Source organism: Chrysochloris asiatica, unplaced genomic scaffold (assembly GCF_000296735.1).
Source record: "Chrysochloris asiatica unplaced genomic scaffold, ChrAsi1.0 scaffold00009, whole genome shotgun sequence".
Lineage (NCBI taxonomy): Eukaryota > Metazoa > Chordata > Mammalia > Afrosoricida > Chrysochloridae > Chrysochloris > Chrysochloris asiatica.
The window spans coordinates 6,554,194-6,566,815 of record NW_006408527.1 but is presented as its reverse complement, the minus strand read 5'-3'; the positions used below and the strand labels follow the sequence as shown (position 1 = coordinate 6,566,815).

At 41.8% G+C, this 12,622-nt stretch overlaps 2 protein-coding genes across 2 annotated transcripts in view; one reads left to right on the top strand and one right to left on the bottom strand.

Moving 5' to 3' along the window:
* Positions 1-4,141, top strand: part of PPP2R5A (protein phosphatase 2, regulatory subunit B', alpha) — a 90,513-nt gene extending 86,372 nt beyond the window's left edge. Inside the window, exons 10-13 of the mRNA XM_006834023.1 lie at positions 194-313; positions 398-525; positions 1,176-1,277; positions 3,853-4,141. Coding sequence (XP_006834086.1) covers positions 194-313; positions 398-525; positions 1,176-1,277; positions 3,853-3,985 — 483 coding nt within the window. The 3' untranslated portion in view covers positions 3,986-4,141. The remainder of the gene's footprint in view (positions 1-193; positions 314-397; positions 526-1,175; positions 1,278-3,852) is intronic.
* Positions 4,142-7,783: 3,642 nt separating this feature from the next.
* TMEM206 (transmembrane protein 206) overlaps positions 7,784-12,622 on the bottom strand; it is a 39,872-nt gene continuing 35,033 nt past the window's right edge. Inside the window, exons 5-8 of the mRNA XM_006834022.1 lie at positions 11,163-11,305; positions 10,026-10,170; positions 9,526-9,633; positions 7,784-7,983 (exon numbers count right to left, since the gene is read on the bottom strand). Of these exons, the coding sequence (XP_006834085.1) occupies positions 7,822-7,983; positions 9,526-9,633; positions 10,026-10,170; positions 11,163-11,305 (558 nt within the window). The 3' untranslated portion in view covers positions 7,784-7,821. The remainder of the gene's footprint in view (positions 7,984-9,525; positions 9,634-10,025; positions 10,171-11,162; positions 11,306-12,622) is intronic.

Below are 12,622 nucleotides of genomic sequence, written 5' to 3'. Positions count from 1 at the left end.
ACACTGCTGCAGACTGGTAGCCTTTCTGTGGGCTCAGAGGGAGACTATAGGTGTAGCATCTGCTGTCCAGACCTGCTGCTATCTTGCTTACTGTGTCATTTGTAGATTAATCTTCTCATTCATATGGTTTCTATATTAACTTTCACATATTTTGTCATATTATGTTTCTTAAAAGAAAATTTTTTTAACCTAGGTGATGTTTTTAGGAGAAATTGAAGAAATCCTAGATGTCATTGAACCAACACAGTTCAAAAAAATTGAAGAGCCGCTCTTTAAACAGATCTCCAAGTGTGTGTCCAGCTCTCATTTTCAGGTATGATGTACTCAGTGATGCCAGTTTTCTTTTATACGGTTCTTTTTGCCTTTTAGTTTTTGACAGTTCTGAATGTCTCCTTAGGTTGCAGAAAGGGCATTGTACTTCTGGAATAATGAATATATTCTTAGCTTGATTGAGGAGAACATTGACAAAATTCTGCCAATTATGTTTGGCAGTTTGTACAAAATCTCCAAAGAACACTGGAATCCGTAAGTGTCTTTTATGTTGGTCATATTTTTTGTGTGTATATGTTAATATTTAGTCATTTGATCTTCTAACTCATACATGAAATCTTTACAAATTTAGAATTTATTCAAAGGTCACCACCATCCAACTTCATTGTTTTCTATAAATACAACTTTATAAAGTTGTAAATGTGTGTGTCTGTATGCTGTTTAAGAGGTCCTAACTTCAACTTGAAATTGCACATCTCTTTGAAGGGAACCCTTAGCTGGTAACCTTCTTCACCCAATGAATATTCACACCTATTGGTGAGACCAGCCCCCATTCATGGAGGGTGCAACCACTCTTGCCAATGCGGAGCTGGGCTGATCATCTAACTTCTCTAACACTGTTTTCATCCAGTTTTTCCCTTTTCTTCTAACAAACTATTGCAGTTTGATCATTTTCATCTTTTACTATTGTTAGTCAAGGTATTTAGCTTTGAGACCCTAGAGTGGCAGTGAAGGTAACTAGGTATTTTTAGCTATCACCACTGGCTGTGTCCTGAGGAAATTATGAACCTCAGTCTCATCATCTCTAAATCTATCAGCCAATACTCATCCATCTGAGAGGACGGTGTTAGATTTCTGTCTGTTTCAGTCCCAGTAACCCAGCACTGGCTTGTTTTCACATTTAGGACCATTGTAGCACTCGTATACAATGTGCTGAAAACGCTAATGGAAATGAATGGCAAGCTTTTTGATGACCTTACTAGCTCATACAAAGCTGAAAGACAAAGGTATTTGATATTTCAAATTGCTAATTTATTACACGTTAAGTTATTGAATGTAATTTGTTGATTCAATATGTTAAAAATAGAGTGTTTAAGAAGTCATATTAAGAAGTAGCATATTAAATAAAGTTTCTCACCTTTTAGAAATAATCTTGGTTGTGATGCTGTGGGTTAACAATGCACTGGACTGCAAGGTTGATTTAAACCACGATATTGGTGGTTCTAACCTACCAGCCACTCCTCAGAAACCCTATGCAGGGTCACTGTGACTCAATGGCATTTAACAACCACCTTTGAAGTCATTTCCAGATAAAGCAGCCTCAATGTTTTTGTTTGTTCATTAATTTTTTTTCTTAAGTTTTTATTGTGAATTGAGTGAAGGTTTACTGACGAGAGCATCAGTTTTACATTCACTTTATTTAATGATAATGTTTAGTACTTAAGGTTGTTAATGGAGTCCTGGTATGGCACTAAGGATAAAGCACTGGACCACAAGGTGGGTTTGAACTGGAAGGTTGGTGGATCAAACTCACCAGCCGCTCCTCTTCAAGGTCACTGGGACTCATAAACAACTTGACAGCACTTAACAAGGTTATGATATCCTTGAAGGTTAGATTATAATTTAATATGGATTACAATTCTATTTATCTCATTCCAAGCCGTAGACTTTATCAGACTAGTGGTGTTTGCATTATAAAGCACAACTGATACTGAATTTGAAATGTTATTAATAATTAGATTTCTTATTCTTAACATCTATGAAAATCATTGTTGTCCACGTGGGCTTTCATAGTGAGCTTTACTTTTCAGCTGGTCCTTGCACAGCACTTTGGTATGTAGTTGAGCTACAGCTTTTAACAAGGTAGTGTCTTGTAGTCAGCCTAGTTCTCTTTTCGCCAGAGGGAACTCATACAGTGATGGTTTCTACAGGTTGGTTCAGAGTTTAACCACTCACTTCTTGCAACAAAATATATTTTAAAGGAAAACGAATAGCACACATCAGCCTTTGGGAATTTGGCTTAGTGATTGTCTGTTTTGAAATTTGATAAGTACAAAAGTAGTCTTAAGAAGATGGGCAGTAACCTATGCTTGAGCTCATTCATCATTTGAGGATAATAGCTGCTAACTGCAAGGTAGGCAGTTCAAACCAATCAGCCGCTCCACAGGAGAAAGATGAGGCTTTCTGCTCTTGTAAAGAAACCCTACACAAAGCCAGAATCAACTTGCAGTGGGTGGTGGTGGTGTTGGTGGTTAGTTGATTACAGTTCTAAAAAGTGTATTAGTGCACAGTTACCTATTTAGAAAAGGTCATAGATATTTTTCTTACAGATCTCTAGTGTGGTTTTCTGGTGGCATGCAGAGAAAGGATGGCCCTCCTTCAAGGTTATCCTTAGTCCATCAATACAATGCATGATTTAAAAAAAAAAAAAGAACAGCTTTTAAGCAGTAATAGGACCTAGATACACACAATTTGAGATACAGGAAGCAATGTAAAGAATAAAAAACTTTTAGGATCATATGAAACATATATATTTGAAAAACATTTATAAACATAACTGAGGAAAAATCAGTTTTTCCATGTCTGCATAAATCATCACCTTTGTCCCCTTAAATCATGTAAGTTCTTGTTTTACGTGGCCAGAAAGCTTTTCTGCACCACGTAACAGTCTGAGTGGGCAATGTTTGACTACAGAGGTCTGTGGTCTCAACCTCTGATATGCTTATTATGTTAAAACTTTCAGGTACATACAGTAGTTCGTAATAACAGATGGGTTAATTCCTTGTGATGTACACTCGAGATGTTTTAGTGTATCTCAAGGTGTTTTTTCATGTATAGAAAGGTATGCTACATACTAAGACATTTGACTGACATTAGATTTGAACTGTAACTGTTGTACAAATTTGACTGTAAAGATACACTTAGCAACGGAACTTGTTCAAAATCTGGACTTGCCTGCATATAGCAGTATGTGTTTTGCACAATGGCTCAATCACAGTTAGTATTTCACAGAACATAATTGTGGACGTTAAGCAATGCAGGACTATGGTTTGATTTTAATTACTGAGGGTGATTTTCTGTACAAATGAAATTATAACTCATTGAAATGAACATGTATTTGTTGTTTTGGAGGGTGGAGTGGGGAAGAGACTTTTCCAGCCCTCAAGCCTTAGTCGGCCATGTAAGAAGGGATGAGAGATGGTAGGATTCAATGTAGTGACTTGAGATGTACAGGGCCCTGCAGGGGCTGACCAGACAGGAATGACTGTAACTGTTCCAGTGACCACAGGAGGCTGATGGGAGAACATTCATCTACCAGTACTTTGTGGATTAGAAAGCACTGTGGTGGTGAGGAGAGTAGGAGCTGTCAGTTGATACAGGAGACACAGATTTAGGAATTAAAGTTAGGAGAGTGACGAGAAGAAATCAGGTGCTCCAGGTAATTGGACTCAAACACTTGATGGCATTTATAAGTGAATGTGGGTGTGCATGTGTTCCAGTATAGTTAGTTCCACATACAGCACCTTTCTTGAGGTTCTCAGATAAAAATTTCTGACTACAAAAATTCTTATTTGTCTACAGAGAGAAAAAGAAGGAATTGGAACGTGAAGAATTATGGAAAAAGTTAGAAGAGCTAAAGCTAAAGAAAGCTTTAGAAAAGCAGAACAGTGCTTACAACATGCATAGTATTCTCAGCAATACAAGTGCTGAATAAAAAAGGTAATGCCTACCACCGCTGCTGGATAGGCACAATTTTTGTACTTTTTTGAAATATGTAAAAATTGCAAAACAAACCTCATCAGTATAATATAATTAAAAGGCCAATTTTTTTTTTCCTGGCGACTGTAAATGAAAAATATACGGACTAAACATAGCCCTGTGTTATATCATGGCCACAGTATATTGTAACCTTTGTCTAATCAGATCTATTGTGTCACTTCTGAAGTTTCACAGAAATGAATGAATTTTATCATCTATGACGAGTGAGCTAATTCTGGGAGTGGTGAGAATTATGACTTGAATTTTCTTTTGATTGTGTTGCACATAGATAAGTAGCCTGCTCTGTATCTTTTCCCTTTTATAATGTGCTTTTCACATTGCTGCAAACCTTAGTTAAAGTCTAGGGGAAAAAAAAAAATTTCCTAAAATAAAACTAAGGTATAATCCTTACCTTGCCCTTTGTCTCTCCCAGAAATATGATGGAGGGAATTACCTGCACTCTGGAATTTGAGAAATAACAAACCTTAAATTTCCAGACTTTTTAAAAGCACAAAATACAAGTAAAAGCTGGGAAAGTAAACCAGATTTTTCAGATTGTTCCTCATGAATATCTCCCTTCATATGCAACTCCCAGGAAGGACTAACGCAGATGAGTAGAGGCAGCTCAGGTGAACAAAGCTTGCCTCTCCGTTCATTCCTTCTCTTCCTCTGTTAAAGCTGAAGGCAGGGCCTTTCCAGTCCTTACCGTTACCCCTGCCCCTTCCCCTAGTCCCTCCTGACCCAGGTCAGGGATGGAGGCTTGGAGTCCCACCGTGTGGTGATGCAGAACGCTAGCTGTCACTGCCTGGCTTTTAAAGGAACTGCAGTAGGTTTCCCTCGAGTTTTGAAAAAGTTGATTATAGAGGTCTTGTATGTCTATATTTGGTCAAGTATTTCTCACATATTTTGTTACCAGAGTACCATTCCAATCTCTTAACTTGCAGTTGTGTGGAAAACTGTTTTGTAACGAAAGATCTTCATTGGGGGATTGAGCAGCATTTAATAAAGTCTATGTTTGTATTTTGCCTTAAGTCATCTTTGATTATTTCAGGGCCAAGCTTAAGTATTCAGAAGCCTACCCACACCTCTTCACATCCGTGTATGTAGATATTAAGGCAAGTTGTGGGATGTCTTCTAAAATTTTAGGTTCTAGGATACCTTCCATCTTCCTTCATGTCCCTGTGTATTCAGAGGAGAGGTATGACTTAAGTGTTTTTTTGTTTTGTTTTCAATTAAAACAGACCAAAGAAGAAAGATCTCATAAGAGTACCGCTGGGGGTTTTTTATTTCTGTGGGGGATTATCATTAAAACCCTCTAACACAGGTTCAAGCACCCTACTCCTAGGTCACTGTGAAAGGAGCTCCTCTTTAATTTCCATGGCCCCGGGAGAAGAAATTTCCATTCAGTTTAACATCTCATGGTTTCAGTCTTAGCAAGTAGCAGGTGTGGCAGATCCCCCACACTAGTCCAAAGCCAACCAGTCTCAGTGGTAGCTGGGGATAGTTACAAATAAAAGACGATCCTACTCAAGACAGAGTGAAAGGCAGGCCTTTCCAAAAAGCGAAGGTGTTAGGTCTAAGTTTGTATTCTGCGGAAGGTCTTAGCTTATGGCTATTAGTCATTGGTATCTAGTCATTGGTATCATTTCCAACTCAGCAAGGCTGCAGTGGGTTTCTGAGGCTGTAAGTCTTTACAGGATCAGAAAGCCTCGTGTTTTTCCCAAGGAACAGTTAGTAGTTTTGAACCGTGACCTTGAGGTTAGCAGCCCAACTTGTACCGACTAAGCTATCAGAGCTCCATTTTAGCAATTCAAAGACAAAAAGGTCTTTGTATTGTAATATTAACTATGTATTGTAATACATAATATATGCTACATATATTGTAGAGACTCCTGGTGTGGCGTTATGGGCCAGTGCGTCAGACTGCAAAGTCAGTGGTTCAAGCTCACCAGCTACTCCTTGGAAAACCCTATACAGGGTCGCTATGGGTCGGGACCGACTCGACGGCACTTAACAACAACATATATATTGTAAGTTATTAATAAAACTATTATACTATGTACATTATAATAGCTATACAGTGTACATTGTAGTACACAGTTATTAATAGAGCTTTTTACTTTGAATAGCTAAAAATGTTTGCTCTTTTTAGTGCAAAGGGTAAGGGGGTCTATTTCAACAACTGTCATAAGTAGAAATCCCTCTCTTATTTTTCCTGTTTTCATAGCCTGCTATATACAGCAGTGAACAATAAATCATTGCACTGAACATCTGAGAATGAGCACATCAGCACATTAGTACATATACAAAAGAGTCTTTTAAGTACAGTTTGTTGTAACTAGAATACATCATTAACTAGAATACATTATAAGTCAGGAATACCTGTAGTGGAGGGGAAGAAACCAGCCACCACAAATTTGTTTTCCAATACTGTTATATAAACTCTCATAAGTGTGATAATCTCAGGCCTGCCTCTGCATTTGCCCTACCATCAGAAGAGAGTTTGGTTCAAGTTTCATTTCTCATGCTTCTGTGGAGCAGAAACGTAGTAGGAAGCGCTTGTTTACACAAGTCACTTTTAATTGCTCAACCAAAAACAATTTCTGGCTTAAGTCAAGACGAGATGACAAATGGCTTCCCTCATACATTTCACTTGGTTTTTTTTTTTCTCTTTGGGAATTTTTATAACCTTAAACCATCCAAATAAATCAGCTAAATGTGAAAATCATTGAAATGGGTTTTTTTAATCACACATCCAGCGTGAGGCTAGGCTAAAAGCCCGTTTCTCTAACAGGTGCCTGAGGCCCAGCACAGCTTATCCACAGGACTTGCTGGTGGGTTCTTCTTCCTGACCAACTCATCCATCACCATGCCCAACCTCTTCAGGGCAGTTCTAAACATAACCTTGACCCACCACAGAGAGAACACATGCTCCCTTTTACTCTTGGAGGTCATAGGATCAAAGAACATTGGTACCTACTGATTGAGCAGATGTCCATGCCAGCACTCAGTTATTTCTGTACTGACTCGGCTTTTCTCTCCCTGTTAATGAAAATCAAGAAGATGCACTGAGTCAAGTACTTACTATGTACATCTGTCCTAATCAAATTTTTATACCTACATCAATGAGAGCTCTAACCAGACAAACAGTTGAATAGTCCACAAACAATTTAATTGCCTATTCCTAGTAGCTTTTTAAAAGTGTGAATACATGAGAGAACTTGCCAGAGATGTATGTGAGGTTTCAAAGCAAGACCCACACATCTGAATAGTCAAGATTTTTTTGGAAAAAAAGAAAATCACACTGTCACTCTTCTGTCTACTTTTAAAACTTCAGCAAGAAACCGAAGATAGAATATAGGGCCTTAGATCACACTGTCACTCTTCCGTCTACTTTTAAAACTTCAGCAAGAAACCGAAAATAGAATATAGGGCCTTAGATAAACTGCTAGTGCTTAATTATACACCAAAGCAAAAGGGACTAGATTTAAGGAAGGTGTCTTCAATAACTGAGGAACTTCCAGAAAACTTGATAAAGATCCACTTTCCACAAAACCTATCCATACATACATCACTAGACATCTTTTAAAAATGTTCATTAATAATTTAAATACTTAAATAATCTTGAGGTTCTTCACTGGATCTGTTCCATTAGGCTTTATACAGTCTCTTTGGGGGCCAGGAGAACAGAGTGTTCTCCCAGCAGGACCCCATGGCTTCAAGTGGCTACAGGAATGCTGGCCGCTCAGCATACTCATTTGGACAGTTGTAGATGCAGCACAGGTGACAACTTCAGCTGATGTGGTTTGTTGCCTGGCCTCTCCTTTTATGATATCGCCTCCTAATTTTGATCATCCATTTCACACTCAGTTTTGCAAACTCTGCTGCTTTAAATAATGCCAAGAAGGCCCCACAAAGAAGAGCAATTGTATTCCAAGGATTGGCAGTGATTATCTGTAAAACAAACAAACACAGCTTTGCTTGGTTTGCTTCAGTCTGATTCTTTCATTATGCTTGTGTTCTTTCCCAGAGCCCACTAAATTATGACGATCACAGAAAAACACGGGTTCTAGAATCAACCAGAACTGTTTGATTCTAATTCAGACTAAACTTTCAATGTTCACAGCTCAATTTGATAAATCTAATCCCTTCCTCACAATAAAGAAAAAATTGCTTTATAAATTGCTTTATAAAAGACACAAGATAATTGAGCACTGAGCTTTAATGGTTGACTTAACTAAAAACAATTAAGTGCCTTGTTACAAACCATAGCAAAACCAATAAAGTCAAGGTCAAGTTAAGTCCTCATTTCTTCCCATCTCAGCAAGCTTAGTTTCAAACTTTTCTTCTTTTCTAGTCAAATTTCCTCCCAAATTATCCTCACAGATTCCTGCCTCCTTCCTTCCAGGGCTTTACACTTTCTCTCCCCTGCCTTCCTAGAGTTACAAGTCCTTTAAAACCTTCTCTGACCACCTACAAAATGTCCTCTCTGGATTTTAGCAGGTATATTTACCCTGCAGATTCCTGTGGGCAGGCCCTGCTGAGAATTAGTACTTTACTGCCATCAAATGGCTCCCTCACTAAATGGGAAGCTCTCAAGCAGAGGTCACTCTTGGCTCTCATCGTGGTATATGGTAATAGAACTCCGACCTGAGCCTCTGTCTTCACATATGCAAAGTGGTTACACCAACTGCACTCAACAGGACTGTTGTGAAGCTGAGTGAAGACACTGGACTACCAACCACAAAGTCGGCAATTCAAACCCACAGGCCTCTCCTTAGAAACCCTGCACAGGGTTGCTACAAGTCAGTAACTGACTCGACGGCACGTAACGACAAACAACAAGTGAACGTAACAGGTTAAAAATGGTCGCTCCCATGTATCTGTAGGGCTGACAGCTAGTCTTCCACCTGGAGCCTTGGTTCAGCTCTGCAATATCATCCCCTATCTGTGGCCACACAAGGACGTTTTATAGTGATCTGAGTGCCAGTCAGCAATGGATCTGGGACTGGCTCTTGGCGACAGTGTCAGGAATGTTCGTTTAGCAAAGCTGACTCATTGTTCTTCCCCTCTGGAGATGGTAAGGTGGAGAATCTGGCTTTAATGGACGCTGTCTTAATTTTGTATTTGCGCCTTTCTGCTCTGACTTGCTACAAGTACTAAGTACTTATCCTACAGAGAATCGTTTAAAAGGACCTCAGGATAAATGCACTGGAGCACAAAGTCAGTTTGAATTGCAAAGTTGGCAGCTTAAACCTCACTGGAAATCCTATATAGGGTCACTATGAGTCAGAACCGACTCAAAAGCACTTACACAACATACATTAATACATTCTACTCAATTCATTCTACTAACATTATGACTGAGCAGCTATTCTGTGCTAATCTGGGCTCCAAGCACTGAAAGGAGGCCAGGGTGGTGGATCAGCATAATGCAAGGATGAGCCGCAATGCTTCCGGGCAGGGAGCTGGCTCTGCTCATCATCATATACTCACATCTTGAACTTTCTGGATGAAAGGATCCTTCCATTCGAACACCACAAAAAACAACTGAGCACTTTTTTCAGCAGCTGGCCTCTGGTCGATGTAGTTAACCACGCTCGTCTAGATGCAAAGGAGAGGAGAGGAGGGAGTGTCACCGCCTAGCGGTTCAGACTGGGGCTTCCTGATACCACCTCATACACCAGAGCCTGACACTGGTACCACAGCTGTGCCCTGAGCAAAAGGGAAAGGTGCTGGGATGTGCAGTAGGTACTGGAGGTAGTCACCAAAATCTTTCTTAGGTATTTCTACTCACACTTACCTTACGAACTGAATATTTCACCTTGTCAACACTGACAAAGTATAACCTAACAGAGTACCTACTTATTCCTGACCAAGGTCTACTATTTTTCCTTAAAACCCTGCTCAAACGTCACCTCCCTTCCAAATGTTCCCTCCAGCCCAGGCGCAGTGTGGAAAAGTTGTGAATAGCTAAGCAAAACCGAGCCACCTACCTCCTGCCGGAACTCCACAGCTTCCCTCCCATCTTCCTCCTTGGTCTCCACCAGAGACATCTTGACCCAGGTGCGGAATCCCCCAGAGAACTTCCAGTTGGAATATGCATTCTCACACGCCTGCATGAAGCCCACCTTGTCTGGGCTTGGAGGGCAAAGAAAAATAAGGTTCAAGTTAACCCAACACGGCTAGACCCAAACTCCAGTCCCACCCAAGGGCTACCCACTCCCTGCCTCCTCTCCAGGCTCCACACACCACAGTGCTGTGGCAACCCCCATGAACCCAGAAGTCTGTCCCTGGAAGGCTCACAGTAGGAAATGTATTCCTGGAGAGCTCTTGCCCTGCTGAGATGCACAGAGTCTGCCCCAGGGTGGTGCAGACATCCCTATCATAAAGCACAAACAGTGAGCAGAAACGGTGCTGCAGGGGGGAGGAAGCCAGAAAGGGATACAGGAGGATGGGGAGCCTCAGCAACACCTTTCAAGGGAAAGGAATACTGGGTCAGCTTGAAGCAGTGCGAGGAGATGGGATTCTGGGTGGCAGAGAGGGCAGAAGTGTGGAATGCGAAGGAGAGGCTGCGAGCAGGTAGGCCCATGTTGGGAGTGGTGGGGGCAGCACACCTCATTTTCTACTGTGGCAGCTGCCTCTCTACTTCTTTTAAAGGCAGTCCAGGCCTCAGCAGGGAATGCTGGGAGGGACTGTGTCACACACAGCCTGGCAGATGCAGAAACTGCTACCACGCTGTCAAGTACTCTGGGCCCCAACGGGGTGCCAGTGTTCCCAAGGCACTTGGGGAGCAGACCAGAACTTCAATGATCTGGGGACCCTCATCACAAGTGAAGCACAAGTGAGGAAAGGCAGCACTTACACCCTCAGATCAGACACTGAGCATAAATGGTAAGCACCTCAAGGAAAAGGAAGGCAGCATCCTCCTCAGGAGTCCTACACCAGGGTCAAGTCATGAGGCAAAGAAATGGGCTCACTGAGCTCCCAGGGTCCTTTTCCATGCCAGGGGCGGGGACACGACTCTGACAAGCTGCTTCCCTACCCCCAACCCACTTCTCCACCTGGGGCTGTGTAAGTGCAAAGCTGTGGACTACACTAAAGCAAGTCTGCCATAACCTATATAAGACCACCTCTGCAGGAACTCCTGGTAAGACGAGAAGAGGAGGTAATCAATGGCGCTGAAGTCCTCACTGCTCTCGTTCAGGCGGAACTGGAGGAAGACTAGCTCCCGCATCTTCACTTCCCGGGGTCCTCTGACAATCAGGGCAGATTTCTGCAGAGACAAGGGGCAAAATCTCAGTCTGGGATGTGATTCTCCTCTGCCCTGCCTCAGGATGGAGGACTGCCTGGAGAATCCCTTGTGCCCCAGCCCTCTGGGTCTGGAGGTGGGCAGAGGTGATCTCTTGTTCAGCCCAGGGAGTCCTCCACCTGGATCAGAGCCCTGTGCCACTCACATCCTTTCCCACTATTCTCTCACTAACTTCCCTCCTTCACACGTCAATCTTACCTCCCAGTCTGTCACTTTTAACTTTGCTGCCAAGTTGTTTTATGGATGCTTTACTTTCATTTAGTGAAATTTGTAAATCTTTTTTTTTTCTATCTTTTCTGAGTTTTGCTTGCTCAAGAAAGCTTAAATTTTATATCCATAAAATTTAATTTTCTATCATGGAGGGCAGCGGCTAAACGATGTGCGACAACTGCGCAGACCTGGTGGACGTGTTAAATGAAACCCAGATCACGGAGCGGCGGGGTGAGAGGTGTCTGGAGACCAGGTCGATGGGGAGACGCTGCCTAGCGGGAAGAGACTGCAGGAGCCGGCCAGGCTGTCCTACTTACCCCGGACGCGAGAGCGCCTTCCTAGCCTAACCGTTGGATCTTGGCTTTGAGGCAGTGGTCGATCAACTTAGAGACCCACAAGCCCAGCCCAAAGCGTCTCACTACAACCCAGTCGCCCCTGCTGCACTTCTGCCTCTTGATTGAGATCCAAGGACAGTAATCCTGCCTTTGAACCAGACTTAAGGGCTCTATTTAACAGCAACCACGCAACCGCCACTCATCTGTCTGTCATGCTGTGGTGGTTTGAATTGCTGTGATTCTGAGGGCTATGCCACTGGTGTTTTAAATAACCAGCAGGGTTTACCCATGGTGGACAGGTTTCAGATGAGCTTCCAGACAAAGACAGACTAGGAAGAAGGAGTGACAAACTACTTCTGAATTGCTAGTCACTAAAAACTTTATGAATTGCAGAGAAACATTGTCAGATACAGGACTGGAAAGTGGGAAGGCACTCAGAATGTGACTGGGGGAAAAAATGCCTCCTCCAAGTAGAGAAAAGCTCACAGAACCTTCATTTGCTAATGGGCCACAAATCAAAATGAAGAGAAACGGCTGTAAACATCCATTGAAAATCGGAACATGGAATGTACAATGTATGAATCTGGGAAAATTGGAAGTTGTCAAAAATGAAACGGAACGCATCAACATCAATATCTTACGCATTAGTGAGCTGAAATGGACTGGTATTGGCCATTTTGAATCTGACAACCACATGGTTTACTATGCTGGCAATGACAAATTGAAGAGGAATGGT